Consider the following 19,222-nt stretch of genomic DNA (forward strand, 5'->3'; position numbering starts at 1 on the left):
TTGTCTAAACTGAAAATATGTGATTCTCTAGAAAAAAAAACAAAGAAACAGAAGGGGACAAAACATGTGTATATTTTTCCACGCAATACTACAAGCGGGGGTTGTTCAAGGAAAAACATGAATAGGTAGAAATAATAGTGAGGCCCACTTGTTCAACGATCCAAACCATTTATTTGGCCTTGCTATGGAAGGGGGCCATGAATCAGTATCCACTCCCATCGGACGGTTCGAATCGTCCGATGGGAGTGGATTCTGATTTGTGGCCCACCCATAGCAAGGCATAACAAATGAATTGTTTGGATCATTGAACAGTGGGGCCACTGATACTTCTAACAGTCTATAAGGGCCAAAAATTGTGGGGTGGATTTTGGTGCATGGCTCAACCATAGGCCACAGCTATGCATAGCAAATAAATGTTTAGATCATGCAATATGTGGGCCCTACTTATTCTTCTGTCTGTTCATATTCTTCCCTGCAGAAAAATATGTGAATGTATTATATAACAGCTCAAATATTTTTGCTTATGAACTCATGCACCAGATGATCTTACACAAGCACATTATCAGCCATATTAATCATTTAGAACTTCAGATAACAATATGTAAAGACAAAATTTTAAAAGTAAAGATCCTCCAAAACCGCTGAGCGATCTCAGATGAAGCAAAATTACAGTAGTCTTGATTCAAACTCGGACCTGCTTCTGTCCAAAACCTAAATTCAAGAAAATTGGTCATCCAAAGTTTCAACTAATCAGTAATTGCAGGGCTCAAATGGGATCAGGTGCACTGGTATGTACAGAACCTTCATAGAGTTTTCTTGATCAAATGGTAGTTTGGAATCGAGCAGGAACTCGGAGCAAGGGAGGCTGGATCTCTCCGGGCTTGCCGAGCTGGCCACAGGCAGCCATCTGATCGTCCCCCCTACTGAGCCGCAAGAAGACAACACACCCCCCTTCGGCAAGAACATTACGAAACTCAATCATCTTCTCTTCACTGGTGGGTCTGAACTGCGATCCAGAGTGAGGATTAAAGGAGATGAGATTAATTTTGCAAGGAATCCCTCGAACAAGATCAATTAGCCTCTTTGCATCATCAATACTGCACACGGAAACAGATATCTCGTTATGAAAATAGATTATGAAACCGATCATATCAGACAAAAACAGCGCCCCAAGGTTACTAAAGTGGTTGAGCTGAAGAGCTCAAAGAATCGCCGACTAGGGTCAAGTTAAAGTACCTCTGTTTCCAAAACCTGAAGAAAAACTCGATCAAAATACTTGAAAACTTAAAAAACAGATGAGACATGTGTTTATTAACCTTTAAAAAACTCAGTTGACTACTTGGTCACGTTTCGAATAAACTTGAAACTTAGCTGGCTTTACAACTAAGCTGTCTTGGCAGGATACCCAATGTGCTGTGTTTTCCAAAAAAAAAAAGAATTTTTGAATGGTTGTGTTTTCCAAAAATATAACCTTTTTTTTCTGAATTGTCAAAAAAGGCTGGGGGTGCAACTCCAAAAAGATAATCAGATATATTCTTGTTAAAGTAACAAGTTTTTCAAGAAGCAATAAAGATATTGCAAAGTATAAATTGATTAAGGGAGCAAAAGTAGAGAGGGTCACTCAAATCTAGGAAAACATGTCACACTATATGGGAAACTTAGTTAACAAGTCAATGGCATTTGTTTGGGAAGCTTTTCCAATTACTTATGAATAATCAGGGTATGTTGGACATCACAGGCACTCTTCATATACCAAATACCAAAAACAAGATGAGACGTGCAACTATTTTTGCAGTATTGCCTAGAAGAAATCCTGGGAAGCAGCAGGGGACAGCATGTAAAGACCTTCCTTACCTGTCATTAACTCCCGAAAGCATAACATATTCAAACAATACTTTGTATTTGTGTTTGAATTGAAGCTCCTCCTTCAAAGTCTCAAGAAGCAGACTCAGATTATACTTTCGGTTAATTGGCATGATCCAGTTTCTGACCTGCAAATTTTTAGTGAGTTAGAATCGATTTCAAAGGAATTTCTTGCAATGTCACCAGCATTCAAAGGCTGTAAATAAATACCTCATCTGTTGTGGCATTCAGACTGACAGCTAACACACAGTTGGAGTCCCTTAGGAAACGTTTTAATTGAGGAACAAGTCCACTGGTTGAAACAGTCACCTTACGAGGACTGAAATGAAGGCCTTGCTCATCAACCATTATAGCTGAGGCTTTTATGACATTTTCAATATTGTGGAGCGGTTCACCCATTCCCTACAAATACATTTTGCTTCAAGCTTCAAATGACAATATAGACAAAAGGGATGCCTAACCATTCTTATTAGAATAGATGGAGAAGGGTCTAATTTTGGATTCAGAGGAGTTGAGGAAATCATTAAGAAACCTAAAACACGTAGGATACATATTCCTCGCCTTCCCTGTTTCCCAGTACATATGATCATAGAATATGCAAAAAAATAAAGCCAATTATTGGGGATGCAGGATTATTGGGGAAATTAAGCCAATTATTCCAAAAGAAGGCAAACTGACTAACCCATCTCTTAATTAACTAGTTTCAGTCCGACATGCTGGACAGAGATGAATCCTGCACCCATCACCACCATACAAGTAGATGAAGATCAACTGATCAGACAGTCCGTCTAGTGGCCCCAACATGAATGGGCCATGGCATGAAAGAAATAACCTCTGATCAAGAGCTTGCAACCATCCTGACTAGTGAAATTTGCCAGCTGAGTATGACGACTTTTTTCCTTTAATTGTCTATTGGCCCAACACCAATCTGAGAATTAGGATCATCCATTCAATGTGACTCTTGGACCATCACCTATCGATGGAGGGCACGCTGGATTGTTGATGTGAATCCATCGCTGATACCAAATTGATATAAACCTAGGCTCTAGCGCCAAATTGATGTAATTCCAGCTCTGATACCAAATTGGTGCGAATCAATGACAACCGAGAGAAAGAGATGGAAAGAATAGATAATCAAGAACAGCAAAGAGATCAAGATCAAAAAAATAGATCAATATCAAGAAAACAGAAAAGATAGGAGTAGCCAGAGAAGCGGTTTATAAACCCTACCGGGAAGTGTAGAGAGAGAAGGGGAGAAAAAAAAAAGAGATAAGAGAAAGAGAACTTAGAAGAAAGAAAGAAGATAAGAGAAAAGAAAGTGAAAGATGAGTTTGGGGATAGAAAAGTGACCTAATATAAAGCATCACACTTGAAAAAAGACAACACACCCTATCAACATATGTAAACATGAATTTTTATTTATATTCAACTATTTACTAAACCAATTAGCCTTCCACTACTAACTCCTCATTGAAATAAAACTCTTAATAAGTAGGGAGAGATTCTCCCTACTGCAAGTAAACTAGGACTCTCCAAACTCACTAGAACTCTTAACTCAACTCAAATACCTAATGACTTAAGACTCACATTAAATAGACTTTTTCTACCATTATTAGACTACTAGGACTTTTAAGTTGCAAGGTGGGCCCTTGAAGGCACTTATCAACTTAAGCGATTAATTAAGATTCTCGTAATACACTTGTGGGCACCATTTTAAACACCATCAACATAAAGAACCCAACTAATATTGGTGGAAAAAGACTGTGAACTGTAACTTAAGGGACTTAAAAGATACCTAAAGGATACATTAACATTAAAATATTGGCCCTAGGATGGTCCCATCAACTGTCGGTCCAGATAATTGGACCCTTTCAATGTGTCATACGCCTTTCTATCAGCACATAGAATCGGAAATTACTTCTTTCTTTATTTAGTCCATCTAGAGAAAAGGTTAGATGCTCAATTATAGTATTAGTGTCCCATAAAAGCATATATTAAACGCTCTTCCAATCATTAGAGGCCTTTTCTTTTTTGGACAACATACATTAATGAAGGGCTAGATGTATATCACTCATGCCTCCAACTATAGGACTAGTACTTGACAGCCGATTATTAAGAAATTCAAGATCAGCATTGCTGAACCAGCATACAGGTAATAAACCATGTATCTAGTCAGGCTGACAATATGGTATGGTAAAAGCCAATGCCTGGGTGTTGATAAAATCAACATTACAAGTCCAGTAAACAAGAAATGCATGTCATTATAGAAAATTTGTGCAAAGAATAGCATACTCACCATAAATACAATGTTTGTGATAGACCCCATCTCACTAGAGAACAAACGTCGGGCAAAAACAGCCTGCTCTACTATTTCTGCGGCTGTCAAATTCCTCCTTAAGCCCATCCTGCAAAGCATGACAAGCCTAAGCTACAGCTACAGAAAATGTGAGACTGAGGAATGCGTTGATCTATGTCACAAATATCTCCCAAAAATTCGACCTGTGTGGCCGTTTTCACATGCAAAAGCCAGCCGTGAAATGGCTTTCCGCGAAATTGCCTAGCAAACCCCTATAACTAAATATAAAGGCTACTGATATTTGTCTAACCATGTTTTGGTAAAGACATAAACGCGCCTAGTCTTTTCCTTTTTAATTGGCTGCAAAGCTTTTTGGGAATTGTAATAGCTTTCGGCAGCTAGTTAAATAACAAAAACAAGGTGAGCTTGTGTTATTATCAAAACATAATAGTGCAAATCTCAGTAGCCAATATAAATATGTTTATTGGGTTTTTTTTTACATCTCTGTACTTACCCCATTCAAAAAAAAAAAAAATTAATTAAATATTCGATATTTATAAATAATTTAATTTTTACAGCTTTTTTCCCCTGGAAAAAAAAAACAAAACAAAAATATATCCCAAGATTTTTCCTGGCCGAGAAATTCCCGAGAACGAGATTTGTGACATAAGTGTTGATACATCATGCAATATGTGATCTATCTAGGTTGGCACAATCTAAATATTTTAAATAGTTAAGCATGAAGAAGGTAAACTTGCCTGCCTGTGTAGCAGAACTGACAATTCATGGCACAGCCCACTTGGCTTGAGACGCAAACTGTAGTCCTCCCCTTAGTACAAGGAATCACAACTGTTTCTATTACCAGCCCATCTTCCAAAGTGAATAGAATCTGCAACCTCCTGTGTTTCATAACCAATGAGTACCCATGAAATGAAGCTATGTGCATTAGCATAAATATTGCCCATGATTCATGAATGCTTGTTAATAAATTCTGAAATTCTGCATGCAAGCTATGGATGGTATTTTTGGAACAAAGAAAATAAGAAAATTTTAAAGGTACCTTTCGGGTTCCATCGGATGCTTTGAGAGTATCTTTTACTGACAATGCCTTTAATTCGGCAACTTCACTCAACATTTCTCTGAAGTCTTTGTTTAAACCTACCAAGGATTAAAAACAGTTCCAAGATATTAAAAATATTGTTAATCACATCACTGACTGTGTCACTCAACAATTCTGGAAATAGCTCCATTTCAAAATTTCTGGGAATGGCTAGTAGAAGCAGTCCTAGTGACTCAAAAAAGTTATAACATAACAGGACAAAAAGAATATAGATAATGAATGCATTTTTTCATAGACTTCGTACGATTAACCAAGCAGAGCAAATGATGTTAGTATGATAGAACACCGTTCTATCAGATGGAAAATAAAGAAGAATATTGATAGATTGAGAGGAAAAGAGAGAAGAAAGTGAGCTAATTCGAGGAAACTCAGGCCTCCAATGAGTTAATTCGAGGAAACTCGACCTCCAACGTGCCAAGCACTAAACGTGATTTTATTTCTTGCTCAAAAAGCCATACGGCATCTACATCTTATAGAAAATATGGATAGCAAAATAGGAAATATAGATTAGCAGAATAGGAAATAAGAAAATAGAAATATAGTGCAATATGAAAATCTAGCTTAATTAAAATCTTCTAAAAAAAAGGAAAGTAATCCTAACATAGTAACTGTCAAAACACGATAGAAGTGAGAGAATAAATCAATTCCCTCACCAACAATAGCTTTGTGAACAGACATGAAGGAAAACTGAATATTACATGCCCTACATTGGACTCCAAACTTATAAGCACACACATAACAGATGAGCACAGATTACTTGATAAACTCATGAAGCAAAAAAGTTGAGGACCTTCCAATTCTTCACTGCCATGTGCCCAAATGTTGTTCCCATATAGGCGTTTCCACAGCATTAGAGCCTGCCCTGACCTGAACCCATGTGACTTAACCCATTTCTGTTCACAAAAAATCCTATTGTTAGAGAGAAGAACTGTTAAATTTAACTCCATCAACCTATATTTCAGAGTCAATAAAACACAAAATGCAAATTAATGACCTAAACTCCTGATATTTGAAAATGTTGAAAAGCAGTTTCAGAAAAGTAGAAACAACAAGAGAACCAATACATACTTCAAGTTCACTGAATTCCATTCCTTTCAATAGCACCTTTGAACTTATGTTCTTATCAGTAGTTCCTGCCAAAAACCATTAGCATATAAATGATGATAAATATAAGCCTAATCACATTACCAACAAAATTATGAAAAACATTAATAATAAATGAAAAAGGAAGAGAAATTTGGCAGGACAAATTTAATATGCCGAACAATCAAATTTGATCATATTGCATTAACAGAAATATTACCTGTCTGCGAATCGACGAACGGGATGGAAAGATGAGCGGATTTTGAAATAGAGCGAGCAAATCTAGGTTTGAGATGAAATCCGAATGAAGAGAGCGAAATCGGAATCCCTCTCATCAAAGCCATGGATTTCGTCTCAATAAAACGCTTGGAGAGGATAAAATGTGAGGAACGAGAATTAGGGTTTTTGTTGCGTGAGTAAGAAGAAGCGAGTTAAATTGAAGGAGATGATAAATTCGCACTCCTTTTAGGATTATTCGCACCCCTCTTACGTCAATTGACGTCAAAAAGCATCAAAAGAAGGGTAACGTCAAAAGGAGGGTAACGTGAATGGAAATTAACGCTGTTTGACGTGACAAGGGTGCGAATAATCCTACAGTGGGTGCGAATTCGGCATCTCCCCTTTTAGAACTTCGGATAATTTATGGAGATCGTAGGGCGAAGGACGAGAGGAATGCTAATATCCTTTGCGCAACCATCCTTCTCACCCTATTAAATGATATATTCACCCCTTTTTTTGCTATGGACAGCCCACTCTATTGTAAAAAGAGTAGTCATAGATACACTGGAGGAGGCTGTCCCAAGTGAAAAAGGCGGATTAACTTGGAATTGATATAAATAGTCATAACACGTTTCAGTTGATTCGTCTATCAAGGTCCAAGAATATCTAAACCGTTGTTTCTTTCGTTTTTTTTTAGTCATTCTTATGGATGGGGTGTCCATTAGGAACATGTGGGTTGTCTCATGATGTCGAAAAAGCTGATTATTATGACTAATCCTGGTAGTGCAAATATGCCAAAGGTTTTAAATTTTTTGTTTGGTGAAAAGAGAATATTTCAACTGAAAATTTATAAAATCACACAAATATTTCGATTGAAATCCAGTTACATTTTGGCTTAGGTACCAAATTTCGTTCTTATAGAATTTTAAACCTACAACCAGATCAAAGTAAGATTCTTACCCATCAAAAAAAATTAAGATTCTTAACCACGGATTTTTTTTTTTTTTTTTTTTGCCATTTATTTAGAAATATCTTAAAGGATTGCAACATACTAAGATTAGATTTCCAAAGTTCACCCTCAAGGCCATGGGTGATGTTTAAGAGGGAGGTATGTTGTGTTTGGTTTTATTCCATAAATTCCATTTTTCATGTAGTTTGGGTAAGTGGCGTAGTAGTGTTGGATGAGTCCGTGTAACTGGTGAATATAGTTTGTTTGATGGTATCTACTACTCATATAACGGTAGTAATTTTAGAGCTAACACGTGCAACAAACCCCGACTTTGAAAGGTATGCATTTATAAGGTGAAAGGTCAATGCGGACTTTTGCCCGTTGCTTTGATTAATCATGATAACTCGATGGATCGCACGGCCCTCGTGCTGGCGACGCATCATTCAAATTTCTGCCCTATCAATTTTCGATGGTAGGATAGTGGCCTAATGTTAGACCCCTAAAACAAATGGCATGGGCATTGGCTTGTGCTGGCACCTTGCACCCTTGCCAATAACCAAGTGGGCCTAGGGAATTAGGCCAAGAGGAAACAAGGTAGGGAGGAGACCATGACATATGGCCAATGGCATGGGAAGACCAAGTGTAGATGGGCTTGGCAAAATGGTCTAGCAAAGACCTTGGTTGCACGGCATATGTGTGCAAGGCAGCACACGAGCAAAGGCCATGGGCTGGGCATGGCTAAGAGTGAGTGCACAAGGCATATGTGCGCAAGGGCTAAGGGACTTGCGGGCATTGGTGTGCAAACGCTGCCATTGGCGGGCACTGGTGTGCAAACGGTTTAGGCATTGGCGGCAATGCACAATGCCCAAAGAAGTTGACGTCAGGCTATGGCATTGTTGGGCAACATTAGGCCAATGCGCAAGAGACAACTGGCCAGCACATGGGCGTGTTTGCACATGGAGGTAACGGTTACAAAGAGTTCAAATTTGGCCAAAGCATGCTTGGACGTGGTGTTTGTGTTTGAAAACAAGGAAGGCAACAGCAGGGCAGAAGTTTGCACACTTGGCAGCAAGGCAATGGCAAAGTGGCGTTGCACATGCACATCTTGGAGGCAAACCATGTGGCTATTGCACACACACATGGCTGGATGGTTGTGGGTTGTTGTGCCACTTGTTGGCTTGTAATTTGTAAGTGCTTATGCACATGGATTGTGGATGTGTTGTACATTGGCCCATAGCCTTTAGGCACTATGTAAATTGGCCAATGGCCTTGAGTTGGTTGCCAAAACTACCCTATGTTAGGAAAAAAACGGCCCATGCACATGGGCAATGGGAGTATACGTGTATTGTGAGAGAAAAGGCTTCCTTGTAATGGCTTCGGAATAGAGTAAGAGTTTAAGAAAGAGGATGGCAATAAGTTGCTAGTGGAGCAGGCATTGTTTGGCCGAACCACGTCAAAAATTGGTGTCTGTATTCTTTTGTATGCATTTTGTGCGCTAGTTTTTCTTTATGTGTGTTGTTCCATTTCTCGAGAGAGCCTCGTTGTGTACTTGAGGGTGGGTTTGGCTGACTAAGTTATGAAGACTTAGTGCCATCACAGGTTCCTTTGAGTAGGACCAATTTGACCCCGTGACAACTACTATGGTTGTGACGGGTGACATAGAATTAGGATTCAATTCCGAAGAGTACGAGGAAGGCAGCAGGCACAGAAAGAGTGTAATGTCTAGTCGTTGTCGACTCTATTGATTACTTACTGCTTTACTGCAGCTTCATGCGTGAGTTTCGATATCTAGTTTTAGGTCTCTTCGGAGTTAGTTGGGTTCTCCCTGATCAAATTATTAATCATTTTAACTTGTGTGCATTTGCTCCTTGGCCTTTTAGAGGTAGGATTCTTTTTGGAGCATGTTCGTTGTTGTCACTCTTTGACTAGTTTTGATAGGAAAGAAAGATTCGAGTGTTCAAATGTGTTTAAAAAGGAGTGCACAACTTGATATGCAAATTCTCTTTGATTGTTTAGTGGGTATGGAACCCTACTACTGCTATAGGAATCTCGGAGACCTCTTTCCACAGGTCATGGAAAGAGATTGGGTTGTGTGGAAAGATATTGGGTTGAGCAAACACTACAGGAATGTTTGATGTTCGAGCCCTGGGTGAGAAGTGAGAACCTCCTTCATATATCATTGATGACAAGTTAACAACTCCTTCAACATAGTCAAATGGGTGACATATGAAGTCAGGTATTCGTAGAAATTCGCAGATGCTATAAAGGGAAATCGTGCAAGTTTCCGAGGGACACAACACACAATTCCAACAAGTTTCAGATAACATTTTTACTTATCAACTCTTCGACGATGTTTTGGTTTACTGACAGTTTTCTTTTTCTGCTTCATCTCCTAATGTTATATCTTTCTATATGAATTTTCCATTGCTCATCCTTTTTTATTTCTTATATTTTGTATGACTATCTGAGTCACAGGGGCTTGGCCTTTTTCATTAATAAAACTTTATCATTCAAACAAGGGATTTGTCATTTGCAGGCCTCCATCGCAAAAGGCATTTCGCAGCTGCCCTGTCGCATGTCAGAGCAGCCGCCTTGTGAATGATGACAAAATCTGCTGAAAAGTGAGCCTCTGTGGCTGCTCTGACATGCGGGAGAGAGCATCCGCGAAATGCCTTTTGCTATGGACGATGGACGCTAGCAAATCCCTTCAAACAATATAACAGTGAAGGAGGGAAAAATAATAGCCAACAGTGACGAGAGTAACCATAGCAAGATCTCCCAGGATGCCGAGGAATCAATGGATACCGACGATTTGCCTTTCAACAATGCCAATTGAGAGAGGTGGTAGGAGACTCGGGATTCAATTGGTGTGTCAACACACTTCATAACTAGCTTCACCTCTATTGTTGTTGCTGGGGGTCTCATTGCTATGAAAAAAGGAAGGGAAAATTGCCACAGAAACCTTTGGTTTATGCCCTCCCTGTTGAGGGGTGTCTTGGGGGGGGACCAAACGAAGTGGCAAAAAAAAACAGGGCAGAAAATGCTACATAATATGTAGCCTTAAATTTAGGGTAACAGTGATTGATTGCAAGAATCTCAGTATCCCAGGCCTGCATAAGCAGATGAAAATAGCAAGCATACGATATACAGAAATAACAGAAAATATAAAATTTAGATATACATAAATGTATTTTGAGAGGACTGCTATAGTCAAGCAGCTATTTTGCCATTTGATTATACTCGGGTTTCCATTGGTTACCAAGTGCTAGCCTGGCAAACTTTAATGTCTACTTTCCCTGTTTTATTAGGTAGCTTTATTAATGAAATGCATATTAATGGACACCTGTCGTTAAGGAGAATCTGCATGCCTAACGGCTTCAATGGACGACGTCGTTAAGGAGTAACTAAAATGAAATCCATAGGATCCCTGTGATGCTTGATAAGAAGAAGAGGAAGGAGAAGAACAAGAGCGGAAGAAGCAGAAGAAGAGGATCATTGTTACTCTGCCTCGTCCTGAAGCTTCAACTATATGAAGAAATCCTGCAGTTAGAATTCAGCACTGATTGTCAAAGAGTTGCATGCACGTTGGTGGGGTGTCATTGCTTGTTTGTGTAAGTCCTTATGATTGTGCATGCATTGTTGAACGGTTATTACCTGTATTTTGGTGGAGAATTTCAAGGGAATAAATAGTTACTGTAGTTACTCGACATTTTACTTGTTGACATGGATTGTTCTTCTTCGAATCCACCTAAAATTTCACTTCATATCGATCTCCATCTTGATATGAATTCACTATTCGGTTGCTACTCCATTGACCATTTTTAATGAAGCTTCTTTCATGGAATTCAAACCTTCCTATGATTGTGCTGAATTCGTTGTAGCTTCCAACTAATGATAGTTGTTGTGTTTGTTGATTTGCCTCAGAGCCATTACATACAGATCTTAAATTCAATGGGAGTGCCTTTTTAACTTCCAAGGCTTAATTTCTATAGACTCCTATAGTGCCTGGTGGAAAATCATTTCTAAAGCTATATGATCTGCCAGTTGTTTCAACTTACCTGTTGAATCTATCCTCAAGAAGTGGGTTCTGATGTTGCTTCTTTAAGTTTGAAATGTTAAAAACACCCGCTGCCTCAAGAGTCCTGTCCTGTGCCTCTTGTGAACAAATAATTTTGCTAAAGCATGCCCAGGAATCTCAGGATTTTGGGCGGTTCCTATATCCTATATCAGGCCAGTCTCAACTCTGGCCGGATCAGTGTTTTTGGGCTAGTTTCAATAGGTTAGACACGCTAAGCAGTAGTTAACTAGACAAAAGAACGGATAATGACAAGCACATTTTTCTAGTCATTTCACATTCTGTTTGGGAGTTGTATGGGTGTCGAAAATCTCTAAAGTTTTATCAAGAAGTCATTTACAGGAACCCACAATGCATTAAGTTGAATCCAGACAATGCCATTTTTTTTCACTGAAAAAAAAATAGCGAAACAACATTCACCAATCTGTTGATTGGGTAAGATTGATTAATGACAAAAAAATCCATGATAGAATTAGGAAGGGTAGAAATTTTGGATTAGGGAGGCTAGAAAATTTGGAATTCACGATGTGGAAAATACTGAGAGAGAGAGAGAGAGAGAGAGAGAGAGGGAGAGAGACCAATATGCAGGGACATCGTTTTCCAAAGTAGTATTTAATATCAAGGTGAGAGAGAGACCAATATGCATATGCAGGGAAGTCGTTTTCAAAAGCAGTATATTTTTTTTCCCCAAAGTAGTATTTACTATTTAATATGAAGAAGGAAGGTCGATTGTGAGAAGCCCATTTTAACCTTTCTTAAAGCAGCCTAATGAAATCAGGGAAAGACAGACTTCATAGTTTGCCAGTCTGGCACTTTATCACCAATGGATACTCAAGTAAATTCAAGCGGCAAAATATCCACTTGATCTTAACATTTATTTTGAAATATTCAAACCGTAATTACAAAAGAGAGGATGATGAGGATGGGTAATTAGAAAAGGAGATTTAATACAGTGTAAGCCCTTATAGTCCCTTGTTTTTTCAAGAAGTACTGTACGGACGACACTATAGGATGATCCAAACCGTCCACGTGATGGGCCATAACGTAAATAGGTTGTGCCCAAAAAATCATTTCTATAGGATGATCCCAACCCTCCGATCCGCAGATGAACTGCATATTATGGAAACCTCTATTGATAGGAGGGCTAGGATCATCCTATGGAAATGATTTTTTGGGCACAACTTATTTACGTTATGGCCCATTACATGGACGGTTTGGATCATCCTATAGAGTGGTCCGTACAGTATTTTTTGAAAAATAAAGGGCTATACGGGCTCACACCGTATAAAAATCTCATTAGGAAAGACAGGAACATGAGGGTGGGTTTTAAAGCACTTGCCTTGCTAGCAGTTTTGTCCAAGAGCAAAGCCAAACCCTCCTTGAAGCCATCCCCAGAAGCAACACATGTCCTGTGGACGCACCTGAAAAGGAAGATATTAACAACCTTAGTAGCGAATAGATAGACTCGATATCAGTTAGATATTGGGGTGGGAATTTACCAACGGCGTTGACGGAGAGAGGCAAGACCAAGCTCATCAATTATCTCGTCCGAGTTCATTTGCATTTGGGAGATCTTGTTTGTTGGCAAACACAAGCAGCGGAACATCTTTCAATTCAACCTACCACCGGGTGTTTATTGTAGATGTCAGTCCTTTGTTCTTCTCTTTTATTTATAAATTAATTATTGACTCAGGTTCTAAGCCAAAAACTAAATAGAAAAAAAATCTAAGAAAAAATAAATGTTTATATAGATGTTTTGCATGTGAACTATTAGAGGTTTATTCACGGATGTTTAAATTGAAATATGGTAACCGATTTGGGGACCAAGAGTGGAACCGAAACACATTAGCAATCTTTCCCTTGATTTTTGGCTTTTTCTCCGTGAAAATTGCAAAACTACCTCTCCCATGGCATGTGGGGATTTGTTAGTTGTACTCTCATTTCCACTCTCGGTCTCCATAGCGGCACTCTTACTTTAATCCAAGACCTTCACATCATAATACTGATGACTATGAAATATTGCTATACAATTTCTACCTGGAAATGTTTTTTATGGAGTCATCTAGTGACCTGTGTGTTATGACTATTAGACCTCACTAATTAAATAACTACCTTGCTTTTAAATCGTTGCACTTTCTACTAATTTCACCCTATTTGAAAGACCTTTTACCTTTCCCTATTTTGAGCCAATTCAAGCATTACCTGCCAATTGTTCGATGAAATGCCTCATATGATGTCGACGACTATGGTTATTGGGTATGAAATCTCTACAACTATGGTTACTAGGTATGAAATCTCTAGGCATATCTCCATCAGTGTATTTTGGTATTGGTTGCCCATGGTAATTCAGAGTCCACATGCTAGATAAGTATAAAATCTTATAAATTGCCTTTAAATCGAGTGTCTAACCCTCTTAAGTATACTTTAGTGACAAAAAACCTTGTTTGATAGGTATTCGATTCCAATCATCGAGGGATTGGAAGGAGAGCTTTCCTTGAAGGATTGCTTGGACTTTTTTGAGGCATCGAAAGAAGGTGAGTGGTTATATCTCTTGTTTAGTTGTTTTCACCCAGTGTTTTCCCTATGCAGTTTGTGAAACGAAATATTAGAAACAAGTTGTATGTAATGATATTAGTTTCGAATCGATTCTTCCTTTAAAATTATTCATATGAAAGGTGATTTACAATGTTCTCTCAAATAATATTCCTAATATTACCACCGGATTTCATGAGCTTTATTCGAAATTACTGCATTCCCATGTTTTTAACCGCTACGAGTCAAGCATGATAGTGTTACCGAGATCTTGTTTTGAAAATACCAATATTTCCTTATGCCTTAGCTATTAACTCTTAAACTGAAATTGGATTGCCTATTGAATATCATTTGAATTTCAATGTATTATTTTATGGGTTCTCAATTGGACTACGAAGTGATCCCGCCAATGAGGGTTAATACGCCATGTTTAGTAATCATACAGTAGTGATTCTAAAGTGTTAGTGAATTGTGCTCGCCACAGAGTGGTGACATAGGAAAGTGGCCTTGTCACAAGAATAGAGTATGGTAATAGTTCCAATGACATAGGAAAGTGGCCTTGTCAGAAGAATAGAGTATGGTCATAGTTCCAATTACTGTAGATTCCAAGTGCTTTACAAATATGTGTTGCTTGTGAACTGAAAGAAACGATTTATCTGTTATTTTTTGAAATATGCATATTTGATATTTCAATTGTTAAATCGGTTTCTCTTCGCAGAGTAATGCTTTAAATTGTTTATTTTGGTTATCAAAACGTGCATAGTTTCTGAAAGCGATCAAATTGTCTTATCCAATGATTTCCACCTCAAATGTTTTTACTGCAGCATGCTTGTCTCGGCTAAGTAAGGGTTAAAAGCTTAAAATCTCTAGCTGAGCATTGACTCACTCTTTATATAAATATTTTCAGATAACCACGAAGCTAGTTGAACGTAGAAGACTAGTGCGAGGATCGAAGATTCTGATAGTTGATGTATTCATTTCGAGAGTGGAGAGGAACATTTATTTATTTTGATCTGTAGAATAAATACGATTAAGCATTCATTAGTAATCACAAAATTAAAAATTCTAAAAAGTCTAGTTAATAACAGCCTAACATTGAGAAACAAAAACTCAAATCAATACCTTGCCCTGATCAATAAAATCCAAAAAACTAATGTTGATGCTCCTAGCTTCCATTGGTTCCGCATTAAATCCTAAGAACAACAACTGCTTAGATTACTTAAATCATCCACATGGCATTGGAATACCAAAAAAAACAAAAAAAGAAAGAAAGAAAGAAAGACTGCACCCCTTTCAGTATAGGAAAACATGAAGGTGGAAGAGGCTTGAATGAAATTAAAGATACTTAAATAAAGACAAGGACAATGACATATAATTATTCACACCAACTTATCAGTTCACATAATGCTATTTAATATAACATCTACAGTCACATTAACATGCATGTACGTGCTTGCAATGCACCCCCCTCGCCCACACACATTTAATTTGAAAGTAAAATTCCCATGAGAATGAGATTTAATTATTCATGATTTTCGGAATCTATTCATTCTTTTCTGCAGATTTCACTCAAGATGCTACTATAGCATCAATCATTGTTCCGGTAGCATATCACCCAATGAACCAATCTCATTATCTATTCCCTTCTCCAGTTCACATATACAAAAGCAAGATAGGAAAACCTTTAAAATTAAAAACCCCTACACTAGACATGGCATTGCTTAGTAAAGCAAGAAAAAAAGAACCCAGGATTAAGCTTTATCCGCAATTTATTCCTTTTCCCCTTCACTCCCTAAAAATAGAAATAAGAAAAAACATCAATGACAACTGGATTACCTAGTTATAAATATATTACTAAATGGCGTCCTCCAAAGCCCAATGTGATCAAGCTAAATAACGACAGTTGCTCCATTGGCAACCCCAGTTCAGCAGGCATTATGAGTGTCTTTAGGGATAGCAAGCGGCATATTTTGTACTAGTTTTCAGGTCTAATTAGTCATGCAGATTCATACAAGGGTGAGAGCACATCATTTAGATCTTCATAGCTTCTTAAGAGAAATGGAGGTAGAATTTAAGGAGGGTGATTCCTCTAATGTAAGACATTGTTTTTACGCATATTTCAAGGAGTGCAAGTGATGCGGATGGTAAATTGGCGAAGATGGGGGCTTCTACATCTATCATGAATCTGAGGCCTATATTGCTGGCTGATGTATCTTTGCAATCTAGTTTTCTTTTTTTACTAAATTTTTTATCTTCGTTAAACAAGAAAATAAAAGAGAGTTAACGATTGATTGGGGAGGTGGTTTCTTGCAACCTATTTTCAACATATTCTGTCTTTTTAAAAAAAAAATTTGGTAGCATTAACCAATCAGGACCATGGACTAAAACAGCTCTCATTGATGGGTGTCACAGATTTTCTATCCACCATCAGCTTATCAACTTCTGGGTATACTCATGTCAATAGCTGAATAAAAGAAAAACAGCAATAGAAGAGTTCTAGGTCATCAAAAATGTATGCTTTGATACCAATTTGATGCAGGGTAAGTGGCAAGGAAATTGAAGAAAGGGTGCACGGATGACCACGGACAAGTCCTATAGGGATCACAGCAATATAAAATACAAAAGAATACAAGGATGAAGTTAAAAGGTATGACAAGACATAGGTTAAGAAAGTGCAGAATTTAGGGTCATTGTTATTTTATTTTATTTTTTTGAAAAGTGAAATTTGTGGATGGACAAAAGTGTGATTGTTATCCCATTTCATAATTCCAGCCCTTGTCCAAATTCTGAGTTTTTTGTCTACCACAGCTCTCCCAGCAAATCCTATGGTTTGAGACCAAATTTAGTAGGGTTTGAACTCGACATTAGGAGGCCAATTCCTGACCAGCTGAAATTCTGTCACATGCCCAAAATTCCCATTACCAGATAGTTGCAGAGACAAGTAGTATGCATTAAACTTCTTCAATTCCAAGCAAAAACCAAGAGTTCAGAATGTCACACTAAATGTATTTCAACTATCAAATCAGCAGCAAGCACTCAAAAGACTTCAATATGAATTTTAACACCTATTCCAGTATGTTGATATAAAACCTAGTGTGTAGATAAGTTATCTACACACTAGTACAGTGGGGCCACATTGTTTGGGTGATCCAAAGCATTCATTTGATTGGCCGTCACATACATAGAGGGTGCCCAAAAAATCAGCTCCATAGGATCATTCCAGCCCTACGATTTGTGGAGGTAAAAAAATGGACAGATTTGTTAAGCTTTATATATGTCCATTTTACCTCCACAAATCGTATTGATACTTCCAAAGCGTCTGGTGTGAGTCATGAGACCGCGTTGATAGTCTTTCACCTGCCATGTTGTCACTTTTTATTCCGAGTTTCATGGCAACCTATCCCCAACTGTGTATGGAAAGGTCTCTTCTAGTTAATCTTTCTGTAGGACGATGCTTTTAGCTAATGAGAAAGAAATTGGAGAAAAAATTATATGGCCTTTACCAGTAAATTTCCAAGAGAAATATCGGTAGCAATAGTGGATTTGGTAAAAAGGTGGGGAAATTTATGATAAAAATGAATTTTCCAGCATTTGATTGTAATTTTTCATGGGAATTTTTTTACTTGAGAACACAACCATAGCTTCTTTTCACTTTTTCCTATTTCAAACGTCCCATTGGGTTCCTTTGGACGTAAGAAATTTAGAAGTAGAAGTAGAAGAAAAACAACAGCGAAGTAAAGTTAAAGTGAAAATAAATTTTACGTTATATTATTTATTTGGTTAACAATTGATTAAGATGGAAAATGAGGTGGGCTAGGCAACTTTCATTATTCTGAGAAATATTTGATAAATGTGTACACGCAAAATCCTCTAAACATTATTCAAATAACCCATCAAGAAATGCCATGCATCATCTAAATCTGTGGCTCCAGAAGGTGTTTTACTCAAAAGACTCACTGAAATTACTATAAGCCTGGATATGACCTTGTAGTTCTTCATAGGTTCCTTCACTCTGAACTAGAAATCCATCGAAGGGGCCGTTTGGATACGCAGATTTTAGAAACCAGGTTTTAGTTTGAAAAAAAGGGGTTCATGATCAAGCTGTTGTATGCTGTCCTGACAGTATTTCTTGGATTTACAAGGAAATTCAGGTTTTAAAAACCTCTCCCCCATCATGAGATTTCTAAAAAATGGAAACATTGGACAATCTCGTGCTCTCTTGCTGTCGGAAAGAAGGACGTGAAACCAGAAAATGATGGATGGTCTCTTTCTTCTCTCGGCTCCCAACTACAATTTTGAGGAAATCCATGTTTCTAAAATCCGCGTATCCAAACGACCTCTAAAGATCAGAGTCCACTTTTTTCTGCAGCCCCAAACTGGCGTAAAAAACCTTCATTTTTCTTGTCTCTTGCAGCCATATAGGTAGTTCACACATATCTCTGTACTCCTCCATTTTAACGCCTTTGCCTGCAACCCCGTACTAATTTCTCGTCCTCTGGCAATAAAATAGCCCCGGTCGCTCCTCCCTCTTCCATTTCGGAAAACTATTACTGCACTCCCCTTACAATGTATTTGACAGCCTCCGACAACCACTCTGTGGTGCTTCACCAACCACCTGAACCCACACCTCTTCGGTCAATGAAATGTAGAGCCCTTGTTCTTGTTGAAAAGATCCACAATATGAATGGGATCACATAGGTGGGTTGCTTGTGGTAACCCACAAGACGGACAGAATCTAGACACATTATTAGGATCCATGGACACATTTTGGGACCCTGTCATAGGATCCCAAATTAATACCGATCGGATCTAGACAACTTACAAAAGCACTATAAGCAGGGTCCCCAGGAGTGGAGGGAAGGAGACCTCCGTATGCGCACGCTTGTTAAAGAACACTCGTGCAGTTAATAGAACATGTACTGGCGCATTGCAGTAATGAAGAAAAGTATGAGATCGGTCCGGTCTTTAAGCCCTTGTGTGAATTCATTTAGGTATCAGTTTTAGTTGGTGTGGGGTTCATTTTTTTTCTTTTGCTTGTGACTTGCAAGAAGGGGTTTTGCATGCCCAAGGAACAATACAATGCAA

The 19,222-nt window shown here is 38.2% G+C and overlaps 1 protein-coding gene and 1 long non-coding RNA gene across 2 annotated transcripts; one reads left to right on the plus strand and one right to left on the minus strand.

Annotated features, from left to right (window-relative positions):
- Window positions 1–559: 559 nt before the first annotated feature.
- On the minus strand, window positions 560–6,765 carry LOC143892731 (Radical SAM superfamily protein). Its single transcript, XM_077397582.1, has 9 exons — window positions 6,583–6,765; window positions 6,348–6,412; window positions 6,070–6,172; window positions 5,220–5,317; window positions 4,918–5,048; window positions 4,160–4,268; window positions 2,074–2,265; window positions 1,855–1,991; window positions 560–1,097 (listed from the first exon to the last, which is right to left on the minus strand). The coding sequence occupies exons 1-9, from the start codon at window positions 6,704–6,706 to the stop codon at window positions 821–823; spliced, it is 1,236 nt and encodes a 411-aa protein (XP_077253697.1). The 5' UTR covers window positions 6,707–6,765; the 3' UTR covers window positions 560–820.
- A 5,962-nt stretch (window positions 6,766–12,727) lies between these two features.
- On the plus strand, window positions 12,728–16,939 carry LOC143846287 (uncharacterized). The gene is made up of 3 exons (XR_013234737.1): window positions 12,728–13,249; window positions 14,057–14,139; window positions 16,550–16,939. It is a non-coding gene; the product is annotated as an uncharacterized LOC143846287 (long non-coding RNA).
- Window positions 16,940–19,222: the final 2,283 nt, after the last annotated feature.

This window comes from Tasmannia lanceolata, unplaced genomic scaffold (assembly GCF_043159265.1).
Source record: "Tasmannia lanceolata isolate RefF3 unplaced genomic scaffold, GAP_Taslan_0.1 ptg000015l, whole genome shotgun sequence".
NCBI lineage: Eukaryota > Viridiplantae > Streptophyta > Magnoliopsida > Canellales > Winteraceae > Tasmannia > Tasmannia lanceolata.